General features: G+C 46.9%; 1 protein-coding gene across 2 annotated transcripts in view; it reads left to right on the plus strand.

The window, feature by feature from the left end:
* XPOT (exportin for tRNA) overlaps positions 1–17,324 on the plus strand; it is a 464,061-nt gene that overhangs the window by 400,101 nt on the left and 46,636 nt on the right. For both annotated transcript variants that reach the window (XM_085653409.1, XM_085653408.1), the window contains one exon: positions 10,608–10,655. In XM_085653409.1, the coding sequence (XP_085509535.1) occupies positions 10,608–10,655 (48 nt within the window). The remainder of the gene's footprint in view (positions 1–10,607; positions 10,656–17,324) is intronic.

Below are 17,324 nucleotides of genomic sequence, written 5' to 3' on the forward strand. Positions count from 1 at the left end.
AAAGAACGGCGTCACAGGCAGCAAACATATGGCACATTGCCAATACCCAAGCGCTGTTAGCCAGGTATGACAGGGCCATTATGATGAGCTTGAGTCCATAATGCAGCACCTCCCAGACAGGTATAAAAACAGGGCCAATTAACTCATGCAGGAAGGTAAAACCATCACCAACACCTCCATCCGTTGTGCCCTAGATGTGGCAGATACCGCCTCAAGGGCAATAAACACCAGAATCCTTCTGCGTAGGCATGCCTGGCTATGCATTTCAGGTTTTAAACCTGAATTCCAGAGTTCCATACTCAATCAGCCATTTGATGAGCAACACCTATTTGGTCCTAATGTAGACGTATCACTTGAAAAAATGAAAAAGGATACTGATACAGCCAAATCTATGGGAGCCTTGCAGTCGCAAGCTCCCAGACGTTCCTTTTGTTGCTCATCCTTCAGAAGCACCCACAGAGGCTGCTCCTCTGATAGCCGCTCCACTTCTTACAAAACTCCCACCCAATCCACCTTTACTAGAGGTTACCAAAGAGGTGGTTACAGGGGGAACAACAACAAAGGCAAAAACAACAACTCCCGCTCTGCCTCCACCCCCAACCCATGACTTCCCTCCACTTCCCCCAGACCATTCCACTCCAGTTGGGGGAAGACTACAACAATTCCTCCCTGCCTGGGCAAACATCACTTCAGACCGGTGGGTGCAACGGATAATTAAATCAGGCTACTGTCTTGAACTAACATCTACCTCCCCCAAACATACCACCCAAACAGTGTCCAATGTCACAAGAATATTTGTTGCTGCTAAAGCAGGAGGTAATCTCCCTCCTACAAAAAAGTGCAATAGAACCAGTTCCCCTGCACCAACAAAACAAGGGAGTTTACTCCCTCTATTTTCTCATCCCAAAAAATGACGGCTCTCTAAGGCCTATTCTAGACCTCAGACCCCTAAACCTATACATACACTCAGACCATTTCCACATGGTCACACTTCAGCAGGTCTTTCCCCTGCTTTCACAAGGCGACTTCCTTGCTACCCTAGACCTCAAGGATGCCTATTTTCACATTCCCATTCACAACGCTCACAGAAAATATCTCAGATTCGTAGTGGACGGTCAGCACTATCAATTCAAAGTACTTCCATTCGGAGTCACCACAGCACCAACAGTGTTTACCAAGTGCCTCGCGGTGGTGGCAGCACACCTAAGAAGACAGCACATCCGCGTCTTCCCATATCTAGACGACTGGCTCATAAAAGCCAGCTCATACAATCAGTGTGTACAACACACTCACGCCACTATTCAACAACTTCACGACCTGGGGTTCACAATAAACCACGCCAAGTCCCAGCTCCAACCGTCCCACATGCAACAATACCTCGGTGCCACAATAGACACCTCATATAGCTAGCCTATCCCAGTCCTGCCAGGATAGCAAGCATACAGGCCCTTCTCACCAAATTCCAACCGCAACACTCTCTTCCAGCTTGAGTGTTCATGCAACTCATAGGGATGAAGGCCTCTTGCATATTCATAGTGCCTCATGCAAGACACCGGATGCGTCCTCTCCAAGAGTGCTTAGCACGCCAATGGAATCAGGCTCAAGGTCAACTAACAGATCTGGTGTTGGTAGACGGTCGTACTCATCACTCTCTGCCGTGGTGGAACACCAAGAACCTTTCCACAGGGCGACCGTTCCTAGAGCCGATTCCTCAAATAGTTATGACAGCGGACGCATCGCTCTCCGGCTGGGGAGCTCACCTACTACTACATGCAGGGCAGGTGGACACCTCAACAAAAGTTAATCCACATGAACCACCTGGAGTTACTAGCCATATTCCTAGCCTTAAAAGCATTTCAAAAACACATATCAGGCAAGGCTGTCTTAGTCCGCACAGACAACATGACCGCCATGTACTATATACAAAAACAAGGCGGGACACACTCTCTGCAGCTCTCTCAGCTAGCACAGAACATGTGGAGGTGGGCTATACCTCGGAACGTATTCCTCCTAGCCCAACATGTCCCAGGAGTCCAAAACACCATAGCCGATCTGTTAAGCCGTCAGACACAACAGATCCACGAGTGGGAACTTCATCCAGAAGTTCTTCAACCGTTTTTTCAAATATGAGGGCAACCACAGATAGACCTCTTCGCCACCCCAGAAAACGCCAAATGCCCAATCATCGCCGCCAGATATCCTCACCCATTGTCCAAAGGCAATGCGATATGGATGAACTGGTCAGGCAGATTGGTGTACGCTTTTCCGCCTCTCCCACTCATTCCACTAGTGGTGCGCAAACTCCAGCAACACTCCTTAACGCTCATCCTAGTTGCTCCAACTTGGGCCAGACAACCATGGTACACCACATTGCTGGAACTCTCCGTAGTTCCACACCAAAAGTTACAGCTCTCTCCACGCCTCTTAACCCAGAACCATGGAGAGATCCAACTCCCGGACCCAGCTCAGCTTAATCTAGCGATCTGGCTCCTGAATTCGGTTACCTTAACCTTCCTCCTGACTGTATGAACGTCATTAAAGAAGATAGACGGCCTACTACTAGAGCATGCTATGCAGCCAAGTGGAAACGTTTTGTAATATACTGTCATAACAACAACACCATCCCCTAGATGTGTCTATCCAACACATCATAGACTACTTGCTACACCTCCAAAGATGCAACTTGGCCTACACGTCTATTAGACTGCATCTTGCTGCCATAGCAGCATATCTACAAAATAGACAACATCTATCACTTTTCAGAGTACCTGCAATAAAAGCCTTTATGGAGGGACTCAAAAGAATAATTCCCCCCAGGGAACCACCTTCACCTGTGTGGAATTTATCATCGCTCTCACAAGGCTAATGGGGCCTCCATTTGAACCTCTACATAAATGTGAGCTACAATTCTTAACATGGAAAACTGCTTTCCTAGTAGCCATTACGTCTCTACGAAGAGTTAGCAAACTACAAGCACTAACCATTCAGGAACCCATTCTGCAGATGCATCATAATAAGGTTGTTCTCCGAACTAATCCTAAATTCCTCCCTAAAGTCATCTCTCTCTTCCACCTCAATCTGTGGAGCTGCCTGTATTCTTCTCACAACCACAAACAGTCGCAGAAAGAGCTCTTCACACCTTAGATGTCAAAAGAGCACTGCTGTACTAAATAGAGCGAACACAACCTTTTCGTAAGACCAAACAACTATTCGTGTCTTTTTCACCACCACACAAGGGCAACCCCATATCAAAATCTGAGATAGCAAGGTGGATTGTCAAATGCATACAAATTTGCTACCACAAAGCAAAACGTACATTATCAGTTCCTCCTAAAGCCCACTCTACACGAAAGATAGGGGCTTCAATGGCATTTTTAGGGAACATTCCCTTAGACGATATCTGCAAAGCAGCTACATGGTCTACACCGCACACATTCACAAAACACTATTGTGTAGATGTGCAAACTAAACAACAGGCTAGTGTGGGCCAAGCTATACTCAAAACACTATTTCAAACTACTGCAACAGATACTGGTGGTCGCCGCTAGGAGGGGATACTGCTATACAATCTATGCATAGTGTGTAATCTGCAGCTCATATGCCTCGAACGGAATATGCTACTTACCAGTATGCATCTGTTCTTGGCATGTAGAGCTGCAGATCTACACACGCCCACCCGCCTCCCCGGCTACCTTTATCTGTTCCGGTATTATCTTATTTAGATACAGCATACATGGGCACATTTCCTGTTTCTTACAAAACTCCATCATTTCCCTACCGGCGAAAAACAATCTGAGGATGGAGCCGATGCCCATGCGCACTATGATCCGAAGGAGGAGTCACCTACCTCGTGACTTCCAAAGACTTTCCAAGACAAAAGCAAGTGCAAACATCCGGGCCCAACACCAGATGGCGATCTATGCATAGTGTGTGGATCTGCAGCTCTACATGCCAAGAACAGATGCATACTGGTAAGTAGCATATTTCTTTTTAATATTAGTAAGCTACCCCTAGGGAAGGCCAGGGTAGCCTACCAGGCATGGTGCTTAGTATTAACCCCTTCGGCGCTCATGACGGAACGGTTCCGTCATGAGCGTCGGTTGAGCTGTGCTCATGACGGAACCGTTCCGTCATGACCACGCCCGCGCAAGCAGCGCTCAGCACAGCGGGGGAATCCGCCCCGCATGGAAGGGGTTAAAAAGAAGGTCATGTTTATTTTGTATGTAACATACCCTGACAGTGAAAACATAAAATTACAATTTTCACTGTAGCAAGGACAGTGATCCGATTGGCTAATATGAAGTTTCACTAGCGACGATGTTAAGTGCTAACTTATATTGGGGACCACCAAAGATATTACTCCAGGGTATCAAATTAATTGTTAGATTAAACCTTACTCATTGCTTGGATGGATTTCAAATACATTTTAATAGAAAGATGAGTTTATAAATTTACCACTTTGTTGCCCAAACCTTCAGTAGCCTTTCCTGTTTATATGCAGTTGTTGTCACTCAATGCAACAGTCTGCCCTCTTGCTAGAAGGTGTGAAGCGATCCCAGGAACGGAGAACAATGGTAATTGCTGAAGGGAGGAGGTGTAACCTCCTCCAACAGGCTGGGTACCAGGCAGTGGCCACAGATGGCACAGCTTCAAAGCTGCTACTGTCTCAGTGACGCAAATGGCAATCACATCTTCGCCTGCCCACGCTTTTATATAGGCAGACAGGCTGGCTACACCTCCAGAGGAGGAAAACCTGTTGCAGAACCAGTTTTTTAGGAGTAGTGGCTCATTATGTTGGATGCACCCCAGTGGTGTGCCCAGGGCCTCTCTCAGGGATAAAAGGTTTGCTCCATCTTGGTTTCTGGTAAAGATTGGTATCCTGGGATTGTTTAATGGCCTAGCCTCCTGGAAACTATTGCCCCATTGGCTAGTGAGTCCACCCCACCCACAAATGAGAAGATGGCATAAATGTGGCACCCCAGACCCACAGTCCACAGATCAATGCCGGACTGGCAAGAAGAAAGAAGGATTGCTCTTCTGGTCCCTGACCTCAGCACAGAGAAGCTGCTCCAAGAAAGGACTACACCTGCTGAGTTCAAGGGATTGTCAAAGAGGACTGTACCTGCTGTGCCCACTTGTGGAAGAAGAGCTCCACTTGTGCTCAGAACTGAAGGAAGTCTGCACTTCTGCTCCCTGGACCCAGCAAAGAAATGCTGCACCAAAGCTGAAATGCCCCTGCTGAATCCGAGGAACTCGCCAAGAGGGACTGTTCCTGCAGTGGTCACTGGGGGAAAAAGGATCCACTTGTACAAGGCCAGAAAAAGTGACTCCAAGGGTTAGGTGGATAGCCCCCTGTTCAGCACCTGGGACAAAAAAGCTTAGGAAGCTTGCACTTGTGAGAGCCCAGCTGCTCAGGATAAACTGGCCGCCGTTGCAATCCAAAGTGCCTGGTGGGAGACGGAGTCCTGACATTCCTGAGGTGTCCCCAAATCTGTGTGACACGTGGCTGTTGTTGAAGTGGACTATGGTCATCCAGAAAGAAAGAGACACCTGTGTACAACTCCTAAAGACCAATGTGATTGGAGACCATAGCCCAGTGGCAACTGCACCTGCACTAGACTTCACTGGGACATTGTTGGAAATCTAGTCCTGAGGCTGTATTCCATCCCTAAGACTTGTGGGCTCCAGGCTTGCCCAGGAATACTCACCGCACCTCTTCCACTGCTCTTGTATCTTCAGCATCTTTAGCATCTCCTCAGCATCCTGCATCCCAAGCTTAAGGACCACTCCTTTGCTGGAACCACGATCTCTGAAATCTTCTGTGAGTATTCTGAAACTGCTGGACCCGACATGCAACTGTCTTCCTGGACCTTGGTGGTCTCTGTGACTGACTCCTAACCTGTTGTGGCCAGTTCAAGAGAGGATTGGTAGTTGTGCTAAACTGTTGGCTCAGGAACCGCGATGCCGATTACACTGATTTATTGGAACTTAAAAGAATTTACTTACCTTATGAAAATCATATCTCCGGTTTCCTCTATAGGTTTTTGTCATTTTGCTATCTAATTTAAGATAGAAATGCCCTCCATTTTTATAAATTGGTGTTGGATTTTTAATGTGTTGTTTTGCTTTGGTACTTCTAAATGCTTTACGCTTGTTCCTTTGACCAAGCCTGACTGCGCAGTGCCACAGCTACCTAGAACCAAGCTAAAGGATTTATTAAAGAACCTAACTGAACCTGATAGAGATTGTCACACTGTTACATGGTGAGGTCTCACAACCCCACCACATAATAATTCACTTTCCTTCATGCGCCAAATGGCCAGTGGCATGAGGAGAGCTACTCCCCTGGCAGCACCACAGCCCTCTAAGTATATTGTAAGAAAACCTAAGGAGATGACGGACAGAGCGGCGCTGAAACTTTTCAGACACTCGCCTCCAGTCACTATTACATCTGGGTTGAATCCATCATCGTTCCAGTTCAGACTCGGCCGTATGCAAATCAGTCTTGACCCTGTTCCTCTGCGGAACAGTCCAGCCGGAACTGCCAAGCCAGGTCTTCCTTGGACCGGAAACCAGCATCCTGAGACCGGTTTCGGTGTAACACCCCTTATCAGCCAGGCTAGGGACCCACGTCTGGGTATACCCTGCCAACTCATGGCGAACAAAGCAGTTGGGGAAAGATATAACATCATGTCATAATTCAAAGGCCAAATTATCGTTTGTGCAAGTTGACGGCGTTTAGACCTTCATGACTGGAGCTTTGAATTATGACATGATTTTATATCTTTCACAACTGTATTGATTCATGCATAACTTCAGTTTGAATTCTGGTCCAATACGCTGTAGCAATTTTCTTTATATTTCTTCACTTGTTTCACTTGCGCAGTTTATATGTTTTCAGGAGCACAAAGTGTTCACTATTTGACTTTAATACACAACTGTAAAAGCATGGTTGAAGCTGCTACTTGATTTTGCAAATGTGATCTGATTGTCCTTTTTCACAATATTACTGCATTAATTTGTATTCTTGGGACTATTCTTTTATTTTTTTTTATTTTTTTATTTTTATTTTTTTTTAAATTTTTATTAAACAATAAATCAATTACAAGCATGGGCCTACAACCACCAGGGCCGGCCGCTAGAGTCAGAAAGGATCACACAGTTGTTAAGGCAGTAGTCGACTCCCGGGGCTCAGCCCCGTACATGGCTCCGGATAGTCCTAAGGAAGCAGGATACATAGGTTTAACATAAATAACAACTAAAAACAAAAGGCGAGGCATAAGGGCAAAAAGTGTGGGTCAGGCTACGTCCGGGGGACTCTACGTCAGACCTTCAAATAGCTATCAAGAGGAAGGAGTACTGATATGTCAGGGGGGGGTCACGGGAGAGGAACGTCTACATTCGGTTGTTCCAGAAGTCGCAAGGAACCATCAAGGGTCAGGGGGACAAAGCAATATCGGTGTCCACTAGGGGGGGAGTACAGATACCCCCACGATACGCGTTCCATTGCCCCCAGATTCTACCCTATGCCCCCGGTTTACCACGAGCCACACACACAGTCTTCTCCCTGAACATGCACCAGTCCATGTTCTCCTTCCATACAGACACGGTGGGAGGCCGCTGGGAACCCCAAAGCTGCGCTATATCTCTCTTGGCAATCATGTTCCCCAGGGCCGCCCACCGAGTCTGAGCCGCGTTATAATCATTGGGCTCCCACACATTCAGGACACAGCGACGCACCTCCGGCAGCAGCGCAACCCCGGTGACTTGTCCCATGACCACATGAACCCGGCGCCAGTATTCCGCCACCTCGAGGCACTCCCAAAGGATATGGAGAAAGGTGGCACTGAGCCCACATCCCCGCTTAGAGAGCCCGTCTTCAGAAAATCCCATCGAGACCAAACGGGGACCCGTCACATACACCCGGTGGAGAATCTTAAGCTGGACCAGGCGGAGACGGGCTGGAATGGCCATTTCCTTGGGGGACGACAGTGCGGACTGCCAGTCCTCGTCGTCCAGTTCCACCCCATCCCCCGTCCACGCCTCCCGAAGGCGCACCAAGAGGTCAGCCCGATTATTGATAAGTTTTTTATAAATTAAAGAGATAGTACTGTCGGGGACATGACCATCGAGTATGCGGTCCTCGAGGGGCGATGAAGCCGGGATCTTGGTCCCCTCCCCAAAAACAGAGAGCAGGGCATGCCGAACCTGGGCGTAGCGGAAGAACTCCCTTTCCGTAAGTTCGTATTCGCTCTGGAGCGCCGCGAATGTTTTAACTGCACCCTTAAGCCATAAGTCTCCCACTCTACTAATACCAATCGTGTCCCAACGTTCAAACCCCTTCGTTGTCCAGAGGCTTCCCAGTCGGTCGGAGGCAAACAGTCTTGGGACTATTCTTGTTATCATTTAGTGTGTATGATAATTAAGTTACCTTTCAAGTTTATCCCTTCATTGATTCCCATCAAGACATTGTTATATGTTACCTCATAGGTCCATATGGCATAATATCAGGTAGCTCGTAGGCTGCCTTGCTAGGTCGTCTCAGGTGCAGAAACCAGCGATACTCCTGGTACTGGATGCCGAGAAGGCGGTTGATTCACCTGAATAGCCTTACTTGATGACGTTACGGGAGCGTATGGGCTTCAACCCTAAATACTTGGGATGGTGCGGCTTCTCTATTATAAACCTATGGCGAGGGTACAGATGAACAGGACGTTGTTGGCAAATTTTGATCTCGGGAGGGGTGCCCAATAGGAATTTTCCCTTTCGCCGCTGTTGTTTACTGAGGCGAAGGAGCCGCTGGCGAGGTTGTTCCATCAAGATGCTTTGATGCGGGGTCTCCACTGGGATGGCGACTGGAAGGATGTGGTCTCGCTTTATGCCAACGATATCTTGATGTATCTTGCCGGCCCTCACCACCAGTCCCTACTGAGGGTTTTGGAGATGCTGCGACTATTTGATCAGTTCACCGGAATGGCTATTAATTGCGGAACTCTACAATGTTTCCGCTGTCCCGTGGACATCACGGGGAGCGTGGACCGAGCCAGTCATATGGACCAATGACCGCTTCACTTACCTGGGAATATACGTGACCATGGATCGCGACCTGTTCTACGACAATTATGTGGGACGCATCCTGAGGAACTTCCACAGACATGTGGAGCACTGGTGTATGTTCCCTCTCTCATATACAAGATGATCTACCTCTCAGAATGTCTCTATGTGCTGCAGAATTTGTTATTTGAGGACCCCGACAGATTCTTCCAGGCAGTGTAGGCGGAGGTTCGTCCCCTTTCATGGGTGGGGTGCTCCGTGGATAGCCCTCAGAACGTTGGTGAAGAGGCCAATAGATGGGGGGAAGTGGGTGAGGGGGTTTGCCCTGCTAGACCTAAAGCTGTACTATTGGGCAGCCTATCTCCTCATAGTTTATGACTGGTCCTTTGCAGACCAGAATGAGCCTCCCTGATGGCAGACCGGCGGGCATTGGTGACCTGCGGTTTAACACAATGGTTTTATGATACAGGGAGATTCTTGACCCTCCCAGAGCTTGGTGATCAGGAACTGGAGAAGTGCAAAATGGAAACTGGGTTGGGCGGGTCGACTGATGTAGATGCCACTGTGGGGCATAAGAAGGCCACCGTCTCTGGGACAGGATTGGGATCTCCAAGGTGAGTGACCTATGAGGGGAGACGGGGTGGCTGACGTTTGCGTAATTGCAGAGTCAATATGACATGCCTGGAGATCAGATCTTGCACTATTGCAGGTCTGCTCCCTACTAAACCGTCGGATCCCCTGCCCTCTGGACCTGAAGGACAAGAGCATACTGGAATATTGGGTGCTGGAAGCCCCACTCCACAGGGACGCCACGTCCCAGTTGTATTCCACAGTCATGTGTAACAGTCAGGCACCATTGCAGAAGCTGAGGGAGAAGTGGGAGGGATACTTGGGTAGGATGGAGGTTGACAAGTGCCACCATGGGTCGTAGTGCCACCGATGGCTGTCTGAGGAGATGCAGCCAAAGGAGGACGTTCGTTCACACACTGTGGGACTGCCTGGAACTGAAAGTTTTCTGGACTGGGGTGCAAACTAAGCTTTACGGGGTGCTGGGGGAGTCTCATTGACAGATGCACACTCCTGTATAACACAGCACTGGTGGTGGCAAGAAAGGGATGCGATACACTATTGAGGGAGCTCTCAGATCTCGACTTTGAGACAGAGGAGCCGATATACCGAGCTAGAGGCTTTTCCCGGAACTTTTCTAAGGTATGGGATCCATGGTTAGAGGAGTAGGATGGGTGAAAGAAAGGGCCCCTATACCGGAAATGTCAGAGGTAATGGAAGCTGGTGTCCTTGGACAACATGGGGGGGTGGTAAGTCCTCGGGGTTCTGATTATTGATGTCGATGAACCCAAGATTGGGTTTCATTAATACTAAACTGACATTTGCCATACCTTGTAGATTGGTGTGCCACAGAGTGGTGGGGCGGTTTTATTTTATTTTGAATATGTTTTATGTTTATGCTATAGCAAAATTAATACAAAATAATTTTACAAAAATGCAAACATATAGCAAGTTGTAGTTTACATCCGTTTCATTCTTTTCAACAGGCTTTATCCGAATGTGCTGTGACAATCAAAACCATTCATCTCAAAAGGGTAAGAGTTCATTATCCCTGCCTCCTGTAAGCCATTTTTCTGCTGTTAAGGTCTATTAGGTGGCATTACAATTCTGACACAATTAATTTCAGCTTGATTTAAGTGATTTCATGGTCTGTAGCCTCATTCCATTTTTATGAAACTCTGAGTCTTCATGTACAGTCTGTTATTTTGATGTTCCACAGCCCCAATCAACATCACTTAACCTGAATAACTGCTTGAAAACTTCAGATAGTGATGTGCTAAATATTTTCCCTTACCCACCTCAATGGTCATTAGTGACCCAAAATTAAATAATTACAGAATCAGCTTTGACACTGCGGAACATACTGGGAAAGAGTAGTACCTCTGGAATGTTTTTCGAACGACAGTAATTCTACTTGGTGACTGGTGCCTCTGTTTTACTGCCTACCATTTCGTAACTTCTCAGTTCTGTTGCATGTAATACTATGAAAGGAAAGAGTGGAAGGTGATTAATAGCCACATACACCATTATTGGCAAACAATTGAAAATAAGAGAAAGTGGCAGCAATATGGCCAGATAGGCTGCACCCTTCTAAAAGCTTGCAGAACTGTCACATATTCATTACGAAGCACGGACTACCAGTATCTCACCATTCCCTGTCAGTGGCAGTTGCCTCAGTTCTCTTTTCTGGATCCTGCTGCTGAGAGAAAAATAGCTCAGAAAAAAACTTTACAAAACTTTCAATCTTGATGCTATTTATATCTTTAAAAGTGGTTGGGGGTGTGTTTTTGTCTGTTTTCTAACTAAAAACCTTTTACTTTTTTCATTTAAATGCCTTCGCTCTTTGACACGCATTGATCCTGTGGCAGATAGAAGGTCAAAACAGATCCTCAGAATCTGCATATACGTGGTAACAGAGAAACAAAATCAGACTTGACAGCAAAGACAAACATCAAAAATCCAAGAAATCTCTGGAAGGGGCAGTGAATAATGAAAAGAGGGTAATTTTAGCTTGGCTCTACTACTGTGTCTGTGTACTCCCCCACTGGGAAATCCAGAAAGAGATCAAAGCACCATAGATATTGTGACAAAATGTCCCTTTTTTGTGCGATCACCCAAATATTGTTTCTTACAGTTCTTGGAATAATACGGTCAGACAGCATCTGCATCAATGGCAGACATGACAATGATTTTGCATAAATTGGGGGGAAATGGCGTCTCCTGTTGTCTAAATTGGAATAAATGGTGACTCCCATTCCCTAAAATGGAGTCTGGCCTACTTAAAATTGAGTCCAACCTTAAGGGCTTTACATCAATGGGACCATGAGGCCAAACTTTGCTTTGCCAAATTCAAGGGTGCTTCACGTCACACTAGGTCTAATTCAAAAGGAAGATCCCCCAAATCCTTGTGAATACAATATCAGGGGAATCGGTCAGATTGTATCCAGATTTCAGAGGAGACTGTGAAAGATCTACAGTTGTGGCTACTGGACCACGATTAGGTCAGTGTCAAGACCCTGTGCTTACCCCACCCAGAGCTGATGGTGGTCACAGATGCATCACTATTTGGTTGGGTAAGCCATCTGGGAGAGGTGGAGATCAGAGGCCTCTTTACTCTGGCGGGGTCTCAATTCCACATCAATTTGTTGGATTTGAGAATGATTAGTTTGGTGATGAAGGCCTTCCTGCCCACCATCATAGGAAGACTGGTGCAGGTGCTCATAGGCAACACCACCGCCATGTGGTGCCGCAACAAGCAGGACAGGGTGGGGTCTTGGGCCCTGTGTCAGTAGTTCTCTACATCTCAAAGTGGCAGGACAGCAGAGACATTTTCTGCTGGTAAACCATCTAACAGGATTTTTAAACGCCAGGCTGGATGAACTCAGCCACAGCTAATTAGCAGATCACAAATGGCAGTTACACTTGAAGGTGGCACAGGGCGTCTACCAGCGAAAGGGCAGACCCCAGCTCAATATTCACACCACCACTAATGATGCACAATGTCAGCACATCTGCACACTGAAGTTTTAAAAGCATCTGTCCCTCCTTCGGAGATAACTTTCATATAGAGTAGAGGTCAGGACTCCTGTATGCTTTCCTGCCATTGCCTCTGCTGCCCTGGATTCTAAATTTCAGGAATGAGCGAGCCCAAGTCATCCTAGTGGCATTGGATTGGGCCCCAAGAGTGTGGTACTCAGAACTCTTGGGCATGGCCATCTGTCTACCGTTCAAGCTGCCGCTCTTGGAGGATCTTCTGTCATAGCAGAAGGACAGGGTGTTTCACGCAAGACTGCAAACCTTTCATCTCCATGCTCCGAGATTGAGTGGCGACAGTTGACCTCCTTCGACTGGCACTCTAAGCTGCATTGAGTCAATCCTAGGGACCTGTTGGCAACTAGAGGATGTATCCAGCAGTTTTAGGCGGTCGACCTTGAATCTGGGGAACTGGGTTCGAGTCTCTGCAATGACGCTGAACATCCTGTGATTCTGGGCAAATCACTTAATCTCCCTGTGCCTAACAAAAATGAATGTGTCCTCATGTAATGCAACTGGTGCTATGTAAAGCGCTCTCATACCTGATTCGGGTCAATTTCGCGCTATATGAAACTCTGTAAAATAAATAAGTAGTGTTGGCAGTGATACAGTAGGAATTTGAGTAGTAAAGCATAAGAATTGAAGGAGTTTAGGGAGATTTATAGATGTGGCATGGCCGTCAAGCATCAGGGCATCTTACAAGGCCCAAACAGGAAAGACTCCACAAGAAGTCAGTCTTAACCTTCTGCCCTTTGTCTGGATGCCAGACTATGGACACAGTATCCCAGCGTGGTCTTGCACATTACATGCCTGGATAATGTCTTTGCCACCAGCAAGCAGGGAAGTGGAGATCAGAGAGGGGAAGGCAGTTTGAGGGCCAGTGAGTAGAGGGAGAACAAGAAATAGAGCCCTTGGACAGTCACAGTACATAAAGACAGTAGAGCGAGAAAGAAAATTATCCCAGCCGAATGGAGGCACGTCCAGCTAATCTTTAAATAGTATCAATCAGCTCTTGCAATCATGTCTACCAATGAGGGTGAATAAAGGTAAATAAGGCACCACTTTTCCCTCACAATGTACTTAGCAGCCATCAAAAATGCATGTGATCTAAATGCTACTTCCCTTGCCGATTCTGTGGAAAACTCCCATCGCATTCGCAGAAGAGGAACCTGTGTGGTTGACTGGTCTCTGAACTGGATGCTCTCACATCATGAAACATCTAAGTTAGATGAATGGGACCATAACAGATACAAGCTTAGGAATTTCTCTTGATCACTGCAACTCATGTTTACAACCCCCTACCCTGTGTAATGAAACTAGGATACTGACAGGTGCACTTCTGACCTGCAACGAAAACCCCCTGCTCTGTGGAGGACATTTTGGTTTATAATGGACATGTACCCGGTCACTCTTGAAATTAAGTAGCACACAGAAGAAGTGTGGGGCAGAGCAAAACAGGAGCAAGATGGTTGTGTGTCTGAAGTTTTTGTTTCATACTGGCTATTATGTCTTTATGTTCGTTCACACATATAGTGGTGTCTCCTGTTGGCATGGATTGAACTGTTGTGAATCCTTGAGACTGTGCTGTATCCAACCCCATTATGAATGTACAAAAAGACAAGCGCACCTGATCTGTTCCCTCCAGCAGCACAGCACCGATTTCCGAGTGATGCTTGTGGCGCACAGTGCACATGAGGATTAAGAGGGGGAGAAAGGAGTATGTAACAGTGGTAAGACACTTTTACTAACTGGACCTTCAGAGGACATTGGCTGCTCTGGAGAAGGAAGCTATATGGCATATAAGATTTGTAGTTATGGAAGACCAGTGAGAGGGCAGCCCTTAACTAGGTGGGTTTGTAGAACCCCTCGTGGCTGAAAACCTTTACTGCTGTAAATTGACCCTAAGCTATGATTAGAAATAAAAAAATATAAAGGTAGTGCAGTTTGTAGCTTTTTTCAAGAGGCAACAGAAATAACAAGCATTGGCATAGCCAATAGGGCTCGCTATTGGGACCTTATTTTAGTTATGCAGCACAATATCCTTGGTGCAACAACATCAACTGTTGCGTGGCTAAACACTTATAAGGTCCCAAAGGCAAGACCTATTGGCTATGCCAATGCTTGTTGTATACGCCATTGACACTCAAAGCACAGTACCCACGGATCAAAAAAAGACGCGTTTTGGGGAAAATTAGGGTCGGATGTTAGAGAAAAAAAACGTGGGTCGAGGACTTTCATGTGCCAACTGACAGAAGCCATAAGTGTTCCTAAGTACATCCCTTTTTCAATGTTAAGAGAAGCCATGTGGAGAAATAAGTGCGAAAAAATTCAGAACGGATTAGAAAAAGCTTTTTAAAATAACTATTATTCTCCTTTCCAGTCAAGACTACTCCAGAGTTGGTGATGAAAGGACGATTTACTGCCTATCACATCAGCAACGGTTTACTTGCAAAGTTCAGTATAACTTCCTGGAGCATGCTGTTCCAGTCCCAGCATGTGGCTGCACAGGACATGTTCGTCAAATTAAACCCTGAAATCAAACACTGTTCCAAGTTACTGGGGGGGGGGGGGCGGGGGGTCCTGGCAGAAAAGAATGAGACTAAAAGTACAGAGAACCGTGCTCGAGTGTCATATGCAAAAGCATTGGTTTAGTCTGAATCCCAATGACTTGAGGTAATATAACAGAAAGATGGGAAGAAGAAACAACAAACCAGGTCCCGAGTGCTGTTTGAGAACAGCTTCACTGCGCTTGAGAGGGTAAGAGTCGAAGCTGTGCTGTTTACACATGCTTTTAACCCCAGTCGAAGGTTGACCCGACGGCAGCCTCAGTGTACAGATCAGGACAGCTAGGTGCTGTCACCTTACTCAGAGCTGCAGAGCTAGTTACTGCCACGATGACGTTGTCCGTGGTTTAGGTTGGTAGTTATTGTAATGGGTGACTGCACTGCCACGACATGGTGACAAGCAACTGAACGCACTTTGTAGAAAAATCGGTACCACTGACTGCATCTGCCAACGCATGAGTTGAGACTGGTCAATCACCGACGCCAGTATAATGAGCACACACAATTGGGGTGTGGGGAAAGGCACAAACTGGCCCTCACAAGCGAGGAATATCCCAGAATATAGTTTAACTCCTCTCATGTTCATCTGAATGGCTGACTCATGTGATGATGGGCTTGTCGATGGTATAGTAGTGCACATGTGCACAGGGTTTCTAGTGGCAAGGCGAATGGCAGACCAGTGACCGAAGCGGGCACAGCACTCCAGATTAGCGCAGCAGACAATGAAAGACTGTTCAGATCCATATGAAAGGGGCCATTTTACGGGTCATTAAAACACATAGAGGGAGCGAGAGGAGGGGAGGGAAAGAAGAAGACGGTGCAAGGGAGAGAGCCTGAACAGAGAGAGAGAGGGGGGGGGAAGGGGGCGGGGAGAGGCAGGGAGAGAAACAGTGAAGAGGGCCGGTAAGGGAGAAACAGAGGGGGTAGAGTTAGATTGGACGGCGAGGAGGGGGGGAGAACGGGAAAGGCAGAAGGGGGCATTTTATGGGTCATTAAATTCAAAGGGGAGACTGGAAAAGCAGCGAAAGTAAAAGCGATCGCGTGTGTGTGCGCGTCCGCGAAAGTAAAAGCGATCGCGCGTGTCTGCGTGCGCATTCAGCTCTTTTTCAAAGCACATACTCGTGCTTGTGGCGCGCTGCTGCGCACTCCCGCAAGCTGTATGCCGCCACAAGCACGAGTATGTGCTTGGAAAAAGTTCTGTACGACGGCTAAAAGTCTCCTATGCAGTGCATGCGCACTGCGTAGGCGAGAACAAAAAAGGGTAAATCGTGTTCCTATTCTTTAACGATATGATGCTTTCAGTAACAAGCAGTAGGTGGTTATTATTTCACTTAAAATACCAGAATGGCAATTTAAAGAGTGGGGTTATTCTCCAATCTTTCTGCATCTGAATTGGAGATCGATCAGATTAGGCAAAATCAAGGTGCCCAAAAACAGAATGGCTCTCCTAAGATGAGAAAGCTTTGATCATGACACTACAAATTGTAGATAGATAAGGTGGATAACAAAGGATGTTGTTATGGTGGGGAGAAGAAAGGAATCTGACCACAGAGTGTGTGGTGGAAATAAATGTGTGCCGCCAGTGACTACACAAGAGCAAATAGCTGTGCTTTTGCAATTGGTCTCTTAAACGTTGTTGTTGTTTTTTTAGTCTTCAAGTTAAACTCAAGAGTTATAATTGGGTCTTGGAAATGTGATAGAGACTTCTAGCCGCAGATTCCTTACCTTAGAATATTCCCCAGGCATCAGAGTGGATCCGGAAACTTTTGGTGTGCAGTGCGCCTGTGCTCCAGTACATGGTGTTGTTCGATTTCACGGGGCATTGTCATCCGCTCGTGCCTATATGGGCGCCTCCCCAGCACGCTGATGTCAAATCATTTCTTTCCGCACCAGTCCGTGCAGATCCAGAGGGAGCTACCCTCAGCTAGTTTTTGACTGACCATTTTTCTACCATTTGTTGAAGATTTTTCTTGGGTTTGTCTTCTGGTGTGTAGGATGCCCACCAGAAAGGCAGGTTTTAAAACAAGCGGCACCAGTCACCAGCAGATGTAGGTGTCAAGTCTGCACTTGGTTTGACTTTTGAGTCTGGAGTGAGGTCACGACAGC

The sequence above is a fragment of the Triturus cristatus genome, chromosome 4_1 (assembly GCF_964204655.1).
Source record: "Triturus cristatus chromosome 4_1, aTriCri1.1, whole genome shotgun sequence".
Lineage (NCBI taxonomy): Eukaryota > Metazoa > Chordata > Amphibia > Caudata > Salamandridae > Triturus > Triturus cristatus.